General features: G+C 36.3%; 7 protein-coding genes across 7 annotated transcripts; 4 read left to right on the top strand and 3 right to left on the bottom strand. All coding sequences in view use genetic code 12, as the record gives it.

Annotated features, from left to right (window-relative positions):
• Positions 1 to 1,051: 1,051 nt before the first annotated feature.
• Positions 1,052 to 4,222, top strand: PVL30_000078 (uncharacterized protein; the record flags this gene model as incomplete). The annotated part of the gene is made up of 1 exon (XM_001527511.2): positions 1,052 to 4,222. One exon carries the CDS (start codon positions 1,052 to 1,054, stop codon positions 4,220 to 4,222), a length of 3,171 nt encoding a protein of 1,056 aa, XP_001527561.2.
• Positions 4,223 to 5,094: 872 nt separating this feature from the next.
• On the top strand, positions 5,095 to 8,133 carry FAP1 (FKBP12-associated protein; the record flags this gene model as incomplete). The annotated part of the gene is made up of 1 exon (XM_001527509.2): positions 5,095 to 8,133. The coding sequence occupies one exon, from the start codon at positions 5,095 to 5,097 to the stop codon at positions 8,131 to 8,133; it is 3,039 nt and encodes a 1,012-aa protein (XP_001527559.2).
• A 271-nt stretch (positions 8,134 to 8,404) lies between these two features.
• On the bottom strand, positions 8,405 to 9,256 carry PVL30_000076 (uncharacterized protein; the record flags this gene model as incomplete). The annotated part of the gene is made up of 1 exon (XM_001527508.2): positions 8,405 to 9,256. The coding sequence occupies one exon, from the start codon at positions 9,254 to 9,256 to the stop codon at positions 8,405 to 8,407; it is 852 nt and encodes a 283-aa protein (XP_001527558.2).
• A 494-nt stretch (positions 9,257 to 9,750) lies between these two features.
• Positions 9,751 to 12,924, bottom strand: PVL30_000075 (uncharacterized protein; the record flags this gene model as incomplete). The annotated part of the gene is made up of 1 exon (XM_001527507.2): positions 9,751 to 12,924. One exon carries the CDS (start codon positions 12,922 to 12,924, stop codon positions 9,751 to 9,753), a length of 3,174 nt encoding a protein of 1,057 aa, XP_001527557.2.
• An 806-nt stretch (positions 12,925 to 13,730) lies between these two features.
• Positions 13,731 to 14,120, top strand: PVL30_000074 (uncharacterized protein; the record flags this gene model as incomplete). Its single annotated transcript, XM_001527506.1, has 1 exon — positions 13,731 to 14,120. One exon carries the CDS (start codon positions 13,731 to 13,733, stop codon positions 14,118 to 14,120), a length of 390 nt encoding a protein of 129 aa, XP_001527556.2.
• Positions 14,121 to 14,598: 478 nt separating this feature from the next.
• ERG25_1 (C-4 sterol methyl oxidase) lies at positions 14,599 to 15,510 on the bottom strand (the record flags this gene model as incomplete). Its single annotated transcript, XM_001527505.2, has 1 exon — positions 14,599 to 15,510. One exon carries the CDS (start codon positions 15,508 to 15,510, stop codon positions 14,599 to 14,601), a length of 912 nt encoding a protein of 303 aa, XP_001527555.2.
• Positions 15,511 to 17,392: 1,882 nt separating this feature from the next.
• On the top strand, positions 17,393 to 18,481 carry RHP51 (RecA recombinase Rhp51; the record flags this gene model as incomplete). The annotated part of the gene is made up of 1 exon (XM_001527504.2): positions 17,393 to 18,481. One exon carries the CDS (start codon positions 17,393 to 17,395, stop codon positions 18,479 to 18,481), a length of 1,089 nt encoding a protein of 362 aa, XP_001527554.2.
• Between the last annotated feature and the right edge of the window lie 2,707 nt (positions 18,482 to 21,188).

The raw sequence follows: 21,188 nt of genomic DNA, 5'->3' as shown, positions 1-21,188 counted from the left end.
TTACATACAATCTTGCTTTCACTTACACTTAATCTTACATCTCACATCTACACCAAATTGCAACTCACAACAACAACAACAACAACAAACACTCCCACTCCCACTCTCCTTCTCTCTCTCTACAGAACGTATTGTCGTAGAAATTCCTATTAAAAACAAAAAAATAATACACCTTCAACATCCACTACAACATCTTCTATTTCTATTTCTATTTTTATTTTTATTTTTCTCTTTTAATAAATAATATTGCACAATGTGCATCTCGACAATTAAAAATATAAATAAAAAACAAAAACAAAAGCAAAAGCAAAACAAGAGAGAGAAAGAGACGACCTAACCACCGGTTGAAAACATAACAAAAGAAAGACAGAAGGAAAAAAAACATCAGCACTATTCAAAAAACTCACCTGTTCGTCTACATTGCATCCCCATCTTTCTTTTCGATATATAAAAACATTTCATCTTCTTATATATAACCAGTCAACTTGCACAATTTTTTTTTTTTTGTAAAAAAAAAATTCATTGAAAGGGCAAGGGAAGCAAAAGAAGCAAAAGACAAAAGGCAAAAAAAAAATAAACAATACTACCACCACTCCTTTCCCAAGACTATCGAGTTGACGACCAACTCCACTCAACCCCCAACCCCTCAAATAAAATCTAATCAAACAAAAATTTACATTCACTCATTATTACTCACCCACTCACCCACTTACCGACTAACACACTAACTCACTAACTCAATCACTTTACTCAAATTTAAAAAGAAAGAACAAACCAACAGGAGTTTAGAGCAGTCCAGTCTAAAACTTATATCAACTAAACATATTCACCACCGATTATTATTATCAATATCATTACCGATATATATTTTTTTTCTTCTTCTTTAGTTTTTTTCCATTTCCATTTCCACTTCCATTTCAACTTCAGTCCAAAAGATAGGAAAGATAATTCACCTTTAGTTTTTTCTTCAAAGTAAACTGAGTGGAAACTAAAAAAAAAACAGCAAAAAAAGAAAACTAAACAAACAACGGAGAAAATAAGTCTTGCAACAATGTCAGCTTCTGTTGCAGGTCCAGCAACACCTATCGAATCTACATTTGCACTGGTAAATCACGACAACTTGGATAACTTACCACCCCCACGAAGATCAGTATCAACCACAAGACAATCAAAACTTGTGGAATTCGAAAATCAGACTCAGAGCCAGACTCATACTCAGACTCAGAGTCAGACTCAGAGTCAAATCCAAAATGCAAATACTCCACGTGTTATTCCCGATCTATCATCATCTACAAACACACAACTAGCCACCCCACACTCGACATCCTCAACCTCAATCTCATCGCAAATGCACAACAACCTCAATCACCCCAACATTGCCAAAAAAATGCATCGTGAAATCAGATTTGGCAACTACATATTGGGCTCAACTTTGGGAGAAGGTGAATTTGGCAAAGTTAAATTGGGCTGGAGGAAAGATGGCAAACACCCCAGCCAAGTAGCTATCAAGCTTATCAAACGCTCAACCATTGTAAAGGACTCCGACTCGGAGGTGAAAATACATCGTGAAATAAACTCATTAAAAATGCTAAACCACCCAAACATTGTAAACTTGGTTGAAGTCATGAAAAGTGGCAAGTACGTTGGTATAGTGCTAGAATACGCATCGGGTGGAGAATTGTTTGACTACATCTTGCAACACAAGTACTTGAAAGAACCAGTGGCCAAAAAAATATTTGCTCAATTGGTTAGCGGTGTGGACTACCTCCACTCAAAACAACTCATTCATCGCGACTTAAAATTGGAAAACCTCCTCTTGGATAAACACAAAAACGTAATCATTAGCGACTTTGGCTTTGTCAATTCCTTTAACCGCGAACACAATGACTTGATGAAAACAAGCTGCGGCTCGCCGTGCTATGCAGCTCCAGAATTAGTATTGACACAATCACCATATGAAGGCCGCAAGGTGGATATTTGGTCGCTTGGTATAATACTCTACGCTATGCTCTCAGGATACTTGCCATTTGACGACGATCCAGAAAACGAAGACGGCTCCGATATTATTAAACTATACCACTACATATGCAAAACCCCACTAACATTCCCAGAATATGTCAGTCCGTTGGCGCGAGATTTACTCCGCAAAATTATCGTTTCAGATCCAAGAAAAAGAGCAACGCTTGACACCATTAGAAACCACCCATTCTTAACTCCATATTCGTCTCTCTTGTCCATTAGACAACCTGAATGGGACCGAATTCATCAACAAAAACAACAGCCACCATCCGAACTTGTTGAACAACAGCATCCTGGTATCAACAAGAGATACTCCATGTTCAACGCTCCAACAAATTCTTCATCGTTAGTCATGCCGGCCATGCAATACCACAACTCACACATTGCCCACATACAACCTCACTTGCACCAAACACAGAAAGCTCCTTCCCAGGTTCCTGTGCAAGTTCCTGTGCAGATTCAAGCGCCAACTCATTCGAGATCCCATTCGTCAACAAGTATTAGTTTACTTTATGCGTCTCCATCCATGTCTAGTAGTGGTGTTACACCACATTTACAAGACTCAACAGACTCTCTCATGCTCTCAAAGACACCATCTCCAAAGAAGTCTTCATCGGTATCTCCAACACGAGTTCAGCAAAAAGCTGCTTCGATTACAAACTCTTACTCTTCAGCTAGCTTTGCATTGAAAGCAGTTGTTAATGATGATATGATGCACAGACCGGCTGCAGTCAACACCCAATTCAACAGCCAATCTATGATATCAACAATTGTCGAAAGTCCAACCAAACCAACGCATCCAACTATATTGCCATCAAGAGAAACTCATAAGCTTCCACACACGGTTCGCAAACCCAGACCAACATCGTACCATCCATCATCGATGTCGTCATCAATAATGACTGGAAGTAGCGGACCAAGCTACAAAGATATTATGAAATACTCAGTGCCTAATACTGATACCAACAATAAAGACAATCTTAGTATCAAAAGTTCTAGCCATAACAACAATAACAACAATGAAAACAATGAGACCGATAACAACAACCATAACAGTAATGAAAATAATAGTAGCAACAACACCAACTCAATGACACAGTACATCTCCACTTCTCCAACTAAAAACACCGATTTCACCCAAAGACAAAGAGGAAGATCTGCTTCCAATAGGCGAAACTCAGAAGTCACTCATGTCCACGTTAATGGCGTGTTGAGCAATGAGAATATGATTAATGGGACGTCACAGGAAAATAAGAGAAACTCAGTATTGAGTTACTTGGAAGACAAGATTGAAGCTTTGGAGTTGACTGAATCTCATTCGCCAAGCAAAGTAAGTAGCCATGAAGTTGCTGACTTGCTGGTGTCGAAATCACCATCACCACCTCCTATGAACTTGACGGAAAGCTCTCAAGAAAACCTTGCAGTGGCTGCAGCTGCTGGTGATGAAAAGGTGGTTGAATCTGAACTGGACTCAAAACAAAACAATGAAAGTACAGATACACCTACAAAGTCTTCAAAGTCTGCAGAACGCAACAAGTCTAAAAACATTACCCAGTCTATAGTATTAAAAGCTGAAAAGTCAGACCTGGAGAAAGAAACCAATAAGCCTACTTCAATCTCGGTTAATAACAAACCAGTAGAGAATACTATATCATCAAATAAAGAAAAGAGAGTCCCTTCAAATGGCTCTGCGGGCTCTACCGGATCCAAAAAGTTGCAGAATAACGAAAAAGCTCATTTGGGCAAAGCAAATGAAGGTATCAAGAAGCAAAGTACTACACAAAAGAAAGATGATCGTATTTCGAATGATGAAGACAAGGAGAACAAGGAAGCGAAAAGGAAAAATAGGTACAGTTTCCTTTCATTCTACAGTACTTTTAACTCCTCTACTACAAATTTGACAATACCGGAGAACAATAAGGACACAAAAATTCAGCATCAAGCTACTTCAACATCTTCTCCACAAACAAATTCAAACTCGTCCCAGCCAAAGAGAAAAGCATTGGAGCCTACTACAGATAATCACATTGTGAGAAAATCCGATGTTAAGCAGGATCTGGGCTCAGTCACTTCGAGACAAGTTTCCTCATCGGCATCATCAAAGAGACATTCAATGGCAGCAACACCAAACGCACACAAAGAGTCAAGTGCAGCCAGAAAAGTAATGGACTTTTTCAAACGAAGAAGTGTAAGAATAGGTTAAGTACAAGGTGCACTAAAGGCACTAGAGTATATGGAAGAAAGAGAAGAAAAAAAGCACTTTATACAAACACACAGACAATCGCATGCATTTTTGTTTTTAATATTTTGTTCATTAGACTAGTTCTGTAACCTGTATAAATATATTATTTTATTTGAGTAATTTTGTTTTTTTAAGTAAACATATATAAACATATATGTGTATATATATGTATATATTTACAAATACATATTTTGACCTTCAGCTTGGACGATCCGGTCGCTTGCTCATTATTGTTCTGTTCTTCTTTCTCTTCCTTTTATTTTATTTCAGTTTTTTTCCTCCTTTCGTCATGTCCCTCTTAACCTTTCCCGTTTCTATTAGTTTGTTGTTATCGGACATATTGCCCCATCTGAGACATAATGCCGGTATAAAATGCGTTTGTTTGGTTTTTGGTCTTGATAAGATGAGTCAGACGCTAACAAATGTTTGCCACAGAATAATAGTAGTGGTAGCAGCAGTGGTAGTGGTAGCAGTAGCAGTACCAGCAAGAGTAGTAACACAAAAGTTGCCAATAATCTTTAAATTGGCAAATTTTGTGTCAAGTTCTGCAGATTTAAATTTATTTCTTTTTTTTTGCTTTATTTTTTTTATTTTTTTTTATTTTTTTTTATTTCTTACCAATTTCATTTTTCGCCTGCTAGCTTTTCTTAGTGGCACTATAAATGGATCGGAAATGGACCCTCTTTGCAGTATCCAAAATTTTACATCCATACTTTTCCAAAAAAAAAAAATAGGAAAAGAAAGAGAAAAAAAAACTACGTGTTTGCACAAGTTACTACAATCTATTTAGAAAAGGAAATCAGGAACAGCTAGAAGTAGAAGTTGCTATTTAGATGGAGGGAAATACAAATCAAAAGCATGACCATGGTAGTGGTAGTGGTAGTGGTAGTAGTGGTGGTGACAGTAATGGATCTTCTTTCAATAGACTGGTTCAATCGTTTACTCGAGATGGAATAGAGATTGAAATTCTACCGTACCAAAACGATAACGAAGAAGAATTTCATGAAACTTATAACAATACTGGTGGAGCTCCGCTGCGAGATACAACTAGTAATGGTCACAGGCACCAGTCTCACACTCATAATAACCAAAATGCATCTACTTCAGCGAAAGTGGACGAGTCACTTGGTACTACAATCATTACCGAGATTCAACAAGCAGAATACATTTGTCTAGTCTGTACGGGAGAAATTGACCAAGACTCCAAAGTATGGAGTTGTCAAGAATGTTTTAGAGTTTACGACTTGGACTGTATCAAAGATTGGGCTATACGTGGATCATCAACAAACAAGATAAACAAGACATGGAGATGCCCAAGCTGTAACTACGAGTCCAAAAAATTACCATCAAAATTTACGTGTTGGTGTGGCAAAGTGAAAAACCCAGAAAAGAATAAGCTTATGCCTTTTAGTTGTGGTAATCTGTGCAACTACAAATACCCAAATTGTATCCATCGATGCTTAAACACATGTCACCCGGGTAAGCACCCGGTTTGTGGAGCTAATGGACCATTGATGAAATGTCATTGTGGCAAGGAAAAAAGACAAGTGCCATGCATCATTACACCCTATAAAAAGGGGTGGAAGTGTGAAACAGAATGTAACAAAAAATTATGTGACTTGGGACACAAGTGTAAAAAAGGATGTCATGGCGGCTCCTGTGGCAAATGTCCAAAGAAAATTGAATACAAGTGTTATTGCGGTGATACCAAATTAAAAGGCAAATGTAGCAAGAGAACACCAATCGAGTGTGTTGGTTTTGATGGCAAGAAAAAATGGATAGGCGGTGGCTCGTGTGGTAAGCGCAAAAAGTATTATTACGAATGTGGCGAACATTACAAAGTATTGGATTGCCAACCACCACCAAACAAAGCAAACTTTGCAGTTTGTATATATTCACCAGATGTGATATCCTCATGCTATTGTGGAAAAACAAAAATGAGTGTTGAAAATACTCGTACCAAATGTACGGATCCCGTACCTGAATGTGATAATGTTTGTGACAAGTTGCTTCCCTGTGGTTGCCATTGTCAATTCAAGTGCCATTCTGGTGAATGTTACTGTACGACGATATTTGCAATAACGTGCTCTTGTGGACACGATCAGTATCTGGCACCGTGTGCATATGCACATTCAGGCAAGAGACCCAAATGCCATCATAAATGTTCGGTGTTGTTGAGCTGTAGAAAGCATTATCATCGTGAAGAATGTTGTGATCAAGAGCGTATTGGATTGGAAAGGGAAAGAGCAAGGAAAAAGGCTATTCGAAACAATTTAAAGACAAATGTGCGCGATGATATCATGTCTATTGAAGCTGCCCACATCTGTACACAAACTTGTAATAGAATGAAGCTGTGCGGTGTGCACGAATGTCAAGCAATGTGTCACAGTGGACCATGCGAAGTTTGTCTTGAGTCGACAAACGATGATTTGGTTTGTAATTGTGGCAAGACAAGAATTGCAGCCCCGGTTAGATGCGGAACCGAATTGGTATGTCATGAACAATGTGTAAGGCCCAAAGAATGTGGACATCCTCCGGAGATTCATGAATGCCATCCGGATGATGTATCGTGTCCCAAATGCACTTATCTCGTAAAGAAAACTTGTGATTGTGGTTCAAGAGATGATTTGCCAGGTATTATGTGCTCTCAAGAGAGAGTTAGTTGTGGAAAGATGTGTATGGTTGCCAAAGAGTGTGGCCATCCTTGTTTGCGCACGTGTTCTGCCAAGTGTACAAAGGACGGCGACCATATGAAGCCCAAAGATTGTCAAAATAATTGTTCAAAAGTGCGCAAAAACTGTCCTCACCTATGCAAATTGAAATGCCATTTTGATAAGGTTGGCAAAAGTGCAAATTGCGATGTTGTAAGATGTGGTGAACCAGTTACAATACAATGCGAATGTGGACACTTGTCGAGAAAAGTAAAGTGTGGAGCCTCGGTGAATGATGCAAGTCTGATTGGTACATTGATTGAATGTGACGAGTCATGTGCTGTAGCTAAGCGAGATGCCCAGTTACGTAGTGCATTCAGAGTCGACGAAGTACCTGACAAGGATATTTCGGTATATTCTCCTTTAGTTTTGGATACATTTGCCAAGCAAAGGAAATGGTGCTCGAAAGTTGAAGACACGATTAGATCTTTCATCAATGATTACAATGCGCAAATTGAGAATGGTGTCGAATCACCCAAAAGATCGTTTCATTTTACTGCAATGACATCACCACAACGACAATTTGTACACGAATTGGGTAAATCGTTTGGCTTATACACTGAGTCACAAGATGCTGAACCGAAAAGAGCAACGTTTATTGTTATTACTCGATTAACTAAGTTACCTGCAGTAACAATTGCCGAGGAGGTTGAGATGTTGGAATTGAAAGCTAAAGAGCAAAGCGAAGTTAAGAAAATGACACAAGAAGAAATAGATGATGCGTTATTTAATGCAATTGTGATTCAGGATTTGTTCTTTGGTGTGAACAAAGAAGATTTAGAAAGAGAGTTGCTTAGCAATAAAAGGGAGGAAAAACAAAACACTAATGATGAAGAACAAGAATTGACTAAAAGTTTCAGAATCCAGTGGACTGAAAACTCGACATTTGTCCTTTATAATTCTGAAAACTTTAAAACAATGGACGTTGAAGCCGAGAATAAATTGTGGCTAATGCAGGATAAAACAAGAAAGTTATTGAGAGAAAAGTCATTGGCTTTTGATTGCAAACTATGCTTGATTGATGATAGTTTAAACTTTATTTTGAAAGTGGCCAAGACGAGCCGTGTATCGTCAGTTGAACCTGTTTCAGAAGTGAAAAAGACACAGAATAAAAACGCTTTTAATGTCCTACAGACTGATGAATTAGTCATGCAATCTTGATAAAATTCATTCTTCTTAATTTTTTTCATTTTTTTTTTCTTTTCTTTGGCGATTTTTTCCATTTGCTTTTGTTCTTATTTTGTTGTTTTACAAATATATATATATATATATATATAGTATTTATTAAAAGTATGCATTATTTGTAGATTATATGAAACTGATTAGTAGTATACTGATTTACAATCTATTCGTTCTCACAATTGATTTTCCATCTAAGTCTTTAAAATCCTCAGTTGCGGCTTCCTTGTCATTAGCTTTAGCACCTCCATTTTCAGTTTGGAGTACTATCAATAACATCCTTGCTTTCATTGTTGACTTCTCTTTCTCCATCATCGCTGACTTCTCTTTCTCCATCATCGCTGACTTCTCTTTTTCCATCATCGTTGTTGACTTCACCTTCACCACTAATGGCATTAGCTTTCCTGTGCTTTCTTCTTCTAGTTGGTTTTTTCTCCTTCTCGTCTTGTTTTGCCAGCTCGTTGGAATTTGTCTTTTTCTTTTTCTTCACACTTAATGGATTTGGCCCCTTGGGTCCTAGTTTCTTCTTCTTTGGTGCAGGTTCATCGTTTGCACCTTCTCCTTCTTCGTCATTGTTATTTTTTTCAACATCATCTCGCTTCTTGATCTTGCCTGCCTCACTATCGTTTAATCCACCACTCAACTTTCCGCTTTCCCATTTCTGACTATACTCGCGGCTCGCATCGCTCAAAGGTTCCATGACCATAACCGATCGATTCATATAGATCAAAGGTACACCAGGTACTTTTCTCAATTTCTTTCTCAATTCCACATCCTGTGTCGCTACAACATATCTGTGTTTATTCAAGCCTTGGATGTCAACAACACTATGGATACACTCTCCCGGTGGCACAGGTGTACGATGGTTGCATTTTCTTCGTTCAAATTCGTTCTTTGCAAATTGAATTAGTGGCTCATTTTTTGTCGTATAAAGTGCTTCCATACAACATTGTGTGATCATTGGTTTAATTTCTGTAGCCTGAATGGTCCTTTTCAACATCCTAAGAAGTTCAAAAGACGACGAGTGTGATTGTTCTGTGATGAGATTATCGAGAAGAACCTGGTAGGGCTCACGAAACTTGAACGTATGCGTGTAAACTAGCATCTGCTTCTTGTATGATTTTGCTCTTTTTTGTCTCATATTTTAAAAAAAACTGAAAAAAGAAATAACTATTGTTGATTTTATAATTGAAGGTGGTTTAAGTTGAAGTAGTTGATGTTGATGTTATTAATGTTATTGATGTTGTTAATGAAGAAGAAGCTAAAGAAGATGGAATTAAAGAAGTAGATGAGGTAGAGTGACACAAAAAAAAAAAGCTGAAGTGCGCTAGAAAATCAGAAACTCAAATACAAATAAAAAAGTAATAAAATTGAAATAAAATTGGAAAAATAAAATTTCAAAAAAAAAAAACTACAATAAAAGTATCAAACATTTTACTCTGCTTCCTAATACACCATCTGTTCCATTTGTCGTGTTGTATTTTTCTTTTTTTATTTCGTTCGATATTTTGTTTGATTTTCTTTTTTTGTTTCTATTTATATATATATATATATATATATATATCACACATCAAGATTTCCCATTGTCCCATGAAATGTTTACAACAATTTACTCTTGAATTTGCTTGCTAATCCACCTTTAGGTTTTGGCGCAATTTTAGACGCTAAACCTGCTCCAGGTGGTGGTTGCGGTACTACAACATCTTCCGCATTATCGCCGTTAATCTGTTGATTGGCCCTAAATGACAAACTCTCCTCTTGCAAGAACTGATCACTCTTGGTAAATTTCTGTGCTTTAGCAGTAGACGAGCGATGTGGGTTTCTAAAATATGCAAAATTTCGTAAAAGGGCATGGCTATATTTCGTTGGCGCATCTTCAGCTTCAGTATATTCAGGAACACCAATAAACCGAACTTTTTTGAAAATGACTGTGGTGGTCTCTTCTTCTTCATCGCCACCGTTACCAACTCCATTTTCATTGCCTTCTAAGTTGTTCCCTGTTGCTCTACGCGTATCATCTTGAACATCTGGAGTCGTACTCTTCTGTCTGCCTTGCTCTTGCTCCAGATCAGCTTGTTGATGGACATGTTGTTCAGTGTTGATTGTCGATGACGAAATTGATGAATTAGTTGTTGCTGTTGTTGTTGTAGTGGAGTTTGATTCATTATCGGCGATAGCAAGCGTTGATGCAGATACTGGTGGAGGTTGTGTAATTGGCGGTATATCTGGGATGTGTGAATTCCTCTTTGTATTCTGCCTTGTTACTTGATCTCTTGTTCTCCTTTGGGGAACAGCCTGTAGGTGCTGTTGAACAATGCTAATTTGTGCTTCCAGCGATGGTAGCTGCAGTGGTGCTGAAGGTGCTGAAGGTGTTACAGGTGTTACAGGTCTTGCAGGTGTTGCAGTTGTTGCAGGTGCTGTTGCGGCAGACGGAACCAAATTTTCTTCAACCTTTGGCGCGTCATGATATCGACGAATATGCAAATCGGAAGCATTATTGGGATCAAACGTTACCGTTGTCAAAGTCTCACGTTGATGTGTCACCAATGTACCTTCCTTTGCTGCATTTCTCACGTGCTGTTGAAATCTTTGTGCTGCAGATAGTTTAGAGTTTGGAGGTGTTACATCATGTACAATTTTTCCATCCTCCTCTTCTTCAACTGCAAGTAATTTTTTTGTTATTCTACTATGTCCTCGAGGTTGTGGAACTGCAAGTGATTCTTGATCGCCAGTGTCATTAGTGGAGTCGCCGCTGGTATGCTGATTGCGTAAGGGAGATTTAATTGGAGTACCCTTGCCATTTCTGCTATAGTTTAATGCAGCTGCTGCTCCAGATGTAGCATCTGATTTGATAGGATTCGAGTTTGACCGTCTTCTCCCCAGAGGTGATGCACCTGTGATAGATCCAACAATAGAACCTGCACCTTCATTGCTTGATACACTATTCGATCTCGATAAAGAACCATTCGTTACCCTATTTCCCTGGATTAACATTGAATTGGGTCTAGGACGAGGCGAAGAGATGGACGATCTTCTTTCAGGAGTATTTGAATTGCTGGAAGCGGCGGCAGTCGAAGTTAAAGCATTTAATTTATTAGGGGAGGAAGTACCAGCAGTTCTATTCATGAGCGAGGCAGACGAGTTATTGCTATTGTTGCTCGTGTTGCTCGAAACTGATGAAGATCGTGATCTTCTTCCTATATCATTGAAATCTAGCTTTTTCAATTTGTGCTCAATTGAGTTATTCTTTGTATGATTTTGTGATTGCAGTTGCGATTGCAGCTGTGCTTGTTGTGCTTGCTTTGCTTGCTGTGCTTGCTGTGCTTGTTGTGTTTGTTTTGGTGGCTCCTTGAATTCTGGGATTGATTGATAGATGGAGTATAGCGTCTGTTTGGGTAAATTGTATATTCTTCTAAACTTGAGTTCGGCCACAATCCAACTGACACCAAACTCTCTTAGTACTTGCAATGTCCTTTCACAGATTGTTAAACCTTGTGTTGCAAAATTCATATGATTCGCAGCAACTTTTGCATTAACTTCAAATTTTGCATCCTGTCTAATAAGTCGAGTGATATTAGCTATTAATGTGCCGTTTTTCTTCATGGAATTAAAAAACTCGGTCATGTTTTTCAAGATTTGCGATTTGAAATAGTTGGAATTGCCATGATGATGCAAGAATCTAGCATCAATTAAATGTTGATGGTTTGACAAATATATTTTCCTGCCAAATCTTCGAATAATTGTGTATATTTCATTTAGTCGTTGCGTTATGAGAAAAATTTTGTGGATTGCATAGGCATCTACCATGTTTGCTTTCTTCAAGGTGGAGATTGTATGTTTGATATGTTTCAACAGCTGCTCGCAACTATCAACTATGGTGAACAACTCTTTGATATCCATGTCTATCAAGGAAGCTTCTTGATAGTTTTGATTATCCAATAGCTCCTTGTCCTCTGTTAACTTAAAATCCAATCCATTGATTTGCAAATCAATATCCTTTGCTGTGAATATATTACGAGATAATATTTCGCCTATTTGCCCATAATAAGTATCCAGAAAATCAGAAACATTCTTGGTCATTTTCAACTTTTCCGCTTTGGCTGCAACAAGTTTCTTTTGATACCCTTGCAAACACACATTGCTCAATGATTCCAATTGTTTAAGGCAAATGCGAGCATCCTTCACCGAAGGTATTTTGTCTAATGCCAAAACAGATAAATCCGGTATATCATAGGGGATATGTGATGTTGCTGCTGTAATTGAAATTGCACCTAATGAAGTAGGCTTGTAGTTAGACAACAGGTATAATTTAGGGTCAAAGGCTCTTTCATTTATAGCAAATGTATTTGCCGCTAAAAGAACAATATAGTGTAGCAATGGCAAATCGTACGATGTTGCTGTAGTAGCTTGTTGAATATTTTTCAAGCTCGCAATGAAATGGTCGAGTTTATATATCCCATATTCGTACTGGAGGATCTTGCAATCTAGTGAAGTGATGGTTTTGGGCAAGTACAATGATGGTGGAGTGGTTGTATTAGGAGTTGTGTCTGACGCGTTATTGCTGGTGTTGTTGCTAGTGCCAGTGCTTGTGCCAGTGCTTGTGCCAGTGCTTGTGCCAGTGCTTGTGCCAGTGCTTGTGCCAGTGCTTGTACCAGTGCTTGTGCCAGTGCTCGTACCATTTGGACCTTCTTTTGTTGTTGTTTTCACAATCTCTTTTTCGTCTATTTTAGAGTCACTTGCGACAGGAGAAGGAGGTGGTGAGTTGGAGGACATATTTTTGGAATTCTTCAGATGTCCAATGATGCAAATGAGCTATTAGATATGAAAAGTTGTTCAATTGTATTAAATCTATCCGTCCTGTGTTTTTCTGATTTACTTGATTTTTCTTTTTATTTATTTTGGGTTTTTTTGTTTGTTTATTTTTTTTATTTTTTGAATAATCTTATCTTTGCTCTTTTTTAATCTTTTTTTGGTGTTTCGAGTGTTTTATTTTCGCTCACTGGAAATTTTTCGTAATTTGAAGCCGCCTTTTTTATTTTGGGGTAGCTTTAACAAAGCTTAGGATTGATAGAAAATCGAAAAATAACAATGATAATAATAATGGTAAAAAAAAAAAAGGAGAGAGAAAACTACTTGTTGGATAAGTAGGTTGTCGATATAAATAATTAAACCACTTCTCTAGAATAACCTTGTTTTGTATTTCGACCCTTGAAACGGTTTGATATCAATCTGTTGTCTAAACTACCGACTCATCAATATTAAAATACATCAACAAACTTTCAACAAAAGATATAATTAAAAATTAAATTAAATTAAAAATAAAATATGAATAAATAAAATAAATAAAAAATAAAACCAAAAGAAGTAGACGAAAAGATTTCGCGAGTCCGTGTGTGTGTGTGTAAGTGTGTGTATGAGTATGTATAAGTGTGAAAGGAAAAAAAAAGACAACCTCCACGCCTCAATTTGACCTCTATTTATGTACATCCAAGTATTACAGAACCATAAAACATTAGATTTCAAAGAAAAAAAAAACACCCACACACACCCAGAACAATCATATAATCATTAAGCAACTAATGGGATCATCAAATAAGAATCTTCTTTATCTTATCGGGTGTCTTCTTCTTCTTCACTCAGGTTACTCTTCTCATGAATTTCACAAACTTTCGACTTCGCTACATAAGAACTATACATTGCCACTTGACATTTCGCTAGAGGCAGTAGTGGCTTTCATATTTATACTAATTGCGTCAATTGTCTCCATAGAGAATCCAAAACATTTGACCATTGATGATGAAGTTGTGCGAGAAGAGCTGAGGTTTCTCAAACCTATTGAGATGAAGGATAGCGTGCAATTAGGCGAGATAATTGGTGTGAATGAATTTGAAAACTTGCTGAGTAGAGTGCCATTTATTGATGTTACAAAGATGAGACTGGAGTATGCAAATTGGGCTTCAAATAAGTGAGGGGAGTAGATCAGGAGAACAAAGAGTCGTTATATAGTGTCCAAGGGCCAGTGTTTTAATAAAATAGAATAGAATACAATAGAATACAGTAAAATAAAATAAAATAAAATAAAGTGGTAATTCTTATTAGACTTTCCCATCATCATTGATTGCTTTACCGAGTCAAGATTAGATACAAAAGCTTTGAATACGTGCAAATGTTATTGTATGGCAACTGCTCTCCAATCGTATTTTTCAACACAATAAAGACATGTTTCTGTTTACTAGTCTATAAATACAAAATGCTACTTCCAATAAAAGATGGGTAAAAAAAAAAAAGAAAAAAGAAACCTTTCTTTCATTGTCAACTTTTAGTCATGAGTTCTTTATAAGGCAGAAAAGACTTTCTTCTGCCTTACTCTTTGTTGAACCCGCTGCCCTCATCTCTCCCTTTACTTCTCGAACTTCTCGCTTAATCTCGTTGCAACAATATCCTTACTTATAATTCTTTTTTTGCCTTTAATTGAGTTTTCTTTTCTCTTTGAGCTTTACCTTTTGGTCCAGCCTCGGTTCCCAAAACGTAATCCCACCATCTGAAACTTGATGCGTATGATCCAATAAAGTAATGGTGGTGTTCATCATGGTGGTCAGCACCAGCCCAAAATGGCAAAAAGTGGTGTAATGACCATGGGAATTCGTATCCCGAGTGTGAGTCGACTGCTTGGAACAATCTCAAGATGATCCAAATGGACACGGTGAAAAGATGCAAGTTTTGTGTGATTATACAGTAAACAATGGGGATACCAACAGTTCCCATGCCCAAAAGAGCAACTTCAACTGGGTGTGCATACTCAGCAGTCAATCCAAATGGTGCAGCATACCTGTGGTGTTGTTTGTGAATATACTTGTAGAATACACCATAGTGTAATCCTCTGTGCAACCAATAGTGCCAAGCATCTTCCAAGACAAAGAATAAAGCCCATTGGAAAAGCATAGTTGTTAATTTTGGGAATGGAACTTGGTAAGTGATACCAATTTTTTGACACAATGGATGGAAGAACCAGATGGGGAACGCTTCAACAAGAAAGTGTGAGGTTAACACACTTTTCAAGCATTCCCATTGTTCCTTGTCACTGGGTAATTTTTCATCTTGGATCTTGTATTTGCGGAAATATGGGATTCTATCAATAATCATCCATGGCAAACAACGGCCAAAATAGAAAAGCTCATGGGTCAAGAAGAACAAGAGACCAGTAGCAAATAAGTCATTGCCCATATAGTAGTAGTATGAACCCCAAAGCTTTTCAATAATGTTTAAATTTGGGACATTGTTGAAATTGTCAAATGCTGAGGCAAATGTTGTGCCATTGTGGAAGGACGAGTAATTGTCGTAAACGCTGCTCAAGCCCATCTTTTCAACAGTAAAATAACGTAACTTAGTATGCGAGTGAGGTGTATATATATATATATATATATATATATACTATGAATTTCGCAAAGGATTAAGAAGATATAATAGTGATAACGTAGAGAAGAATGAACTTGTTGTTTCCACTTGCTTGAATGAGCTATAATTAAAAGGATCCAAAAGCGATGGGAAGAATGTTGTGGAATTATATAAAAAAAAATATTAAAAAAAAATATTTGAACCAAAAAGAAAAGAGAGTTTGTGGAAATTGCTTCTTAAAATATATATTCACAAAAATCCCGTCTGGTAGATAGTCTCTCTTTTTGTTGCGTTTCAAGTCTTCGTATAAGGCGTCTGCGCTTATGAAGATTGTAAAAAAGAGAAAAAAAGAAATAAAAAGAAATTGTGTATACAAATTCAACATTCATAAAACATAACGCGAAATCATTGACAGGTGGAAAGTAAAAAAATAAAAAAAATAAAAAAAATAAAATTACAATATACATAATATAGTCGTGTACTGGTGACATAAAATGTACGCAATGTATGTAGTCGCTTGGGAATTTAACTGAGAAACGACAACAACAACAATAGGTGGCTGTTTTCTTTTTTTTTATAGAAAAATAAACGATGTAAACGAGAGGTGACTACTGTTACACCATCTTATCTTATTAACTCTGCCACTACCACCACCACCACCACCTTCTCCTCCCTCTCCTTTCCCTTACTTTAAAATTGCTCTTTGATAAATGATAAGACAAATATAATAATAGTGAGATAAGAAACATTTGTAATCAGACATATGTCAATTGCTGCAACCAGATGGACACTACCATAGGTACTTTTGTAATCAGGGTTTTTACAAAGACATCTTAAACGATAAGGATATGTAAACGCTACCAAATCATCGTTTAAAAACATGTTTCCTTACTAATAGAACAAACTAAACAGTTTTGAATTATTGAAACCAAAATCACCATAACTAAAGGGTCTCGTGGGGATTGTAAAGATGAAGAAAATAATAAAAAAAAAAAGAAAAAAGAAAAAAAAAGAAAAAGGAACAACAACTTTACTAATCTTAATAAGCAGTCGGAACTTATTCCGTTTTATCTTCCTTTTGTTTTACCCTTTGCCCCTTCTTCCCAATTGACTGTGATAAACTCTATAGTTCTTTTTTCTTTAAAACCATTAATTGCCTCGTTCCATTCCGTGTTTCTCTTTACTTTCTAATATGAGATTTGGCCACATTTAGACTAGTTAAACGAAAGAATGAAGAATGTCGTATTGACACAAGCAAAACAGAAAAACGAAACGAGAGGGATAAAAATGAATAAATAAATGAATGAATGATCTAGTTGGCTTACGTAACGGTAACCTTTTTTTTAAGTGTTTTGGCGAAGCAAATGACCTAAATTCTGTAAGCTCGTGGTGTGGTTGTTTTTGTCCGGCGACCATCGGCATTTGGCTTGTGGCTATGAGGTAAAACACTTCTTCCAACTTCTTCACTATATTTTTTAATCACGTGACTTTCTTTCTTAATTTTTTTTCCAAAAAACAAGCGGCTTGTTTTAACAACCCCTTTAGCTCCTGTTTTTGATCGGATAACACTACCTCCTCTCCATCTCTGTTTTTTTTTCTTGTTTTTTTCATCTTTTATATAGAACTAGAACAAGAGTCAACGGCAAAAAAAAAAATAAATAAAAAAAGATTGCTAAATATCTCTGAGTAGAAAATGAAAGATCAAGAAGATCAAGAAGATTTGATACAAATCCACGCGCACGCGTAAACTTCCCTACACTTTGAATCGCGTCTTCTTTATAACTCACTTTTATTACTTTACATAGAAACACACACACATATTCAATCCATCACTATCATAATAACCATGACACAATCAGATGTTGAGTTGCAACTGCAAAGATTAGAAGGTACAAACATCAACTCTACGGAAGCTGACATCCATCTAGATGGAGGAGCAGGAGAAGAGGAGGAAGAGCTTAATGGCCCATTACTTATTGAACAGCTTGAAGGAAATGGAGTTACTGCCTCAGATATCAAAAAACTTAAATCAGAAGGGTTCCATACTATAGAAAGTATTGCATATACTCCAAGAAGACACTTGATGACCGTGAAAGGTATCAGTGAAGCCAAAGCAGAAAAAATTTCTCTTGAGGCTGCAAAACTAGTTCCGTTAGGTTTCACAACCGCGTCTGAATTCCATTCGCGTCGTTCAGAGTTGATCTGTTTGACGACAGGATCGAAACAACTAGACACTTTGCTTGGTGGTGGTATTGAAACTGGATCAATCACTGAGGTGTTTGGTGAGTTTAGAACTGGTAAGTCTCAATTATGCCATACATTGTCAGTCACGTGTCAGTTGCCTATAGATATGGGTGGTGGCGAGGGTAAATGTCTTTATATTGATACTGAAGGTACTTTCAGACCCAATAGGTTGGTCTCCATTGCTGAACGGTATGGTTTAAATGCGAATGATTGTTTGGATAACGTCGCTTATGCGAGAGCATACAATGCCGAGCATCAGTTGAACTTGTTGAACTTGGCAGCTGAAATGATGGCGGAATCAAGATTTTCATTGTTGATTGTTGATAGTATCATGTCGTTGTACAGAACCGATTATGCCGGAAGGGGTGAGTTGAGTGCAAGACAAACCTCGGTGGCGAAATTCATGAGGACTTTGCAACGTTTAGCCGATGAATTTGGTATTGCCGTGGTGATTACCAACCAAGTTGTAGCACAAGTCGATGGAATGTCAGGAATGTATAATCCAGACCCAAAGAAGCCAATTGGGGGTAACATCATCGCACATTCATCTACGACTAGATTATCGTTTAAAAAGGGTAGAGCAGAAACAAGAATTTGTAAGATTTACGATAGTCCCTGCTTACCTGAAAGTGAATGTGTCTTTGCCATCTACGAAGATGGTATTGGCGATCCAAAGGTTGAAGATGATTAGAAAAGGTTGGGTGGCAATGTGATTGAACTATCATAATCTTTCATTGTTGTTGTATTTGTTTGTTTTGTTTTGTTTTATTTTGCTTTGTTTTTGCTTTTTATTATTGTTATTATTTTGCTGATTGTGTGTAGTGTCAAAACTTTTTATACGTTTTTTTAATTCCAAAGTTAAACTGAAAGAACACGTCTTATGTACTTTGGTTGGTGAGGAATGTGTATGATTCCTCGAATCTCTTTTCCTTTCTCTTTTTCTTTTTCCCCCTGTTTTTTTTTTCTATCCTTCTAAATAAGTTGGCACATAAATGCCAATAGAATTGGTAGAGAATAAGCAAAACTTAAATGAAAGTGAAGAGAATAAAAAAAAAAAAAGAAGAAGCAAATGTTGCAACTAATGCTTGTAAATATACTAGAAGTTCTGAGTTTGTTTGTTTGTTGTTTTTTTTTTGCACGGGTTATTAACTGCTTGTGTGTTATGGATTGCTGTCACTGGTATGAAAAAATTTATTAGATTGTAGAGCGAAAATAAAAAAGAAAAATAAGAATGCAATTTTTTTAACGCCGTTGCTTTCTGTAGATTAGATTAAAAACTAGGTTCAGTAAATGCATACAATTCAATATAACCCGTTCTTATACAAGTGGAAGAATGCCATTTGTTCTGTTCTGTTTTGTTTTTTTGTTTCTTCGATTCAGTTACCTCATTTCAAAATCGGTTCGGAACATTAAATTATATTATTTCAACTTTGTTTTTCTTTTTTCTTACTTATTATTATTTTTTTTTCCTTTGTTGTTGTTGTTGTCTTTGGGTTTATCTAAAAGATCAAGTGGTACAGAATGAATGAGCTCTTTACAATTGGTATAAATTACGTCAATTTTTTCAATTTTTCTTTGCTTTAGTATTAAATGTTGTAGTTGTTGTTGTTGTTATTATATTGCCTTTAATTTTCCAACGCATGAACAATAAGCGAAGTGCACAACAAATTACCTATACTGAACTGGACTTCTTTGTTAAGTTATTCAAATGTTTTCTTTTCGCCAATTGTAAAGTCATTCAAATGCCGTATTATACAATATGCCGCTTACTTTGTTGTTTTTTTTTTAAATTTATTCTTTCATGATCAATAAAAAAGGAGAAAACGAAAAATTAAAAGGACAATAGATAACAATATCATGAAAATACAACAAACTCAAAGAACATGAGTTTTGGCTAGTGATATGGTTTGCTGGAGCAGGAAACGAAGTAAAGATTTAATTTTCTAGTTATGAGCAACAAAAAAAAAAGTTAACATTTCTTGGCCTCTATCCTTCCGTCATTAAATGAAAAAGTAAAAAGAAGAAAAAGAGAGAAAGAGACTGTAATAAAAAGTATACAGAATGAACAGATTAGGTCACTGCAACTCTTTGTGAAAACTTTTTACAAGAAGTTGGAAAGTGCAAACAGAAAGAAGAATGGAAACAAGAGGGAATTAAACAATAAAAATAAAAAAAGGCAAAAAAAAAGAAAAAAGTTTCCAATTGAAATGTGTTCCGCGTGGGCCCTGGGTGTGATCACCAAGATAATTATTTTTTCATACAATGGTTGTTTTAAAAGATTGAAAGTATAATAATCGAGGGATATGGTAAGGGAATAATATGGGATACTTGTAGTCATCTTCCTCTCGCCGTTTCCATCATATATAAATTGTTAAGTTGTGACTGTTTACACAAACGTCTTTTCTGTTTCATCATAGTACTTGAATAAGGCTTATAGAAAAGTTATGTGAGTATACTTTTCCAAGGCTTGTTCCCCGTTACAGGAAGGGGAGGTATATATATATATATATATATATATGCTTATTCGTCTGGCTGTGTCTCTGTTTGTATCACACTTTATTGTACTAAAATTCTCTTTATGACTGTGACTGTTGGCACTTGTTTTTCTGTTTCTGTTTCTTTTTTTTATTTTTTTATTTTTTTAATTTTTTTGTTTGAAGAAAAAAAAATTGTTTTGTGTAATGTTGATGGAAAAAATTTTATCTATTCCATCAGTAAATATAGCCAACGCGCACTACTTTTTAATATGCAGCCATACATCAATAATAAAGAGTGGGACCTACTATCTAAAAACAGGAAAACGTCTATAATGCTGGGAGCACTACTAGAGAGTGACAAAGTCCTACAAAAGTCTAAAAACTCTTCAAACCAAAAACCAAAAACCAGCAAGAAAATTTCAATTTCCACCAAAATCTCACCAAATTTTCACGAATAGAATTGAGTGGTTCTTGTTGTTACTCTTTTTTTGGCCTGTTTCTGTTTCTGTTTCTGTTTCTTTTTCTTTTTCTTTTTCTTTTTCTTTTTTTATATATATATTTTTGGCTTTCAACATTTTGAATATCAACAAGTTTGTTGGATCTAAAATTCTATTTTTTTTTTTTTCTTTTTTTGCTCAATTGAACAAAAGCCACAGATATTTCTGATCCATACTTTGATTACTTTAAAAGTTGAAAATTCACGTGTGATATAGGCACCGACGTGAGAAACCTCCAAACTCACAAGTACAACATTTCCACTCTGTTTTAATCAGCAGACTAATCCAACACCTATATACACCGCGTCTTAGCTCTGCATTGTCAAAGACTGGCATTCTATTATTTCCCAATAGATCCCCCCTCCCACATACATACACGTATATATTTCAGATATATCTCAGATATTCTTGACGACACTTTTTT

The sequence above is a fragment of the Lodderomyces elongisporus genome, chromosome 1 (assembly GCF_030384665.1).
Source record: "Lodderomyces elongisporus chromosome 1, complete sequence".
Lineage (NCBI taxonomy): Eukaryota > Fungi > Ascomycota > Pichiomycetes > Serinales > Debaryomycetaceae > Lodderomyces > Lodderomyces elongisporus.
This window is presented reverse-complemented; position numbering and strand designations above follow the sequence as displayed.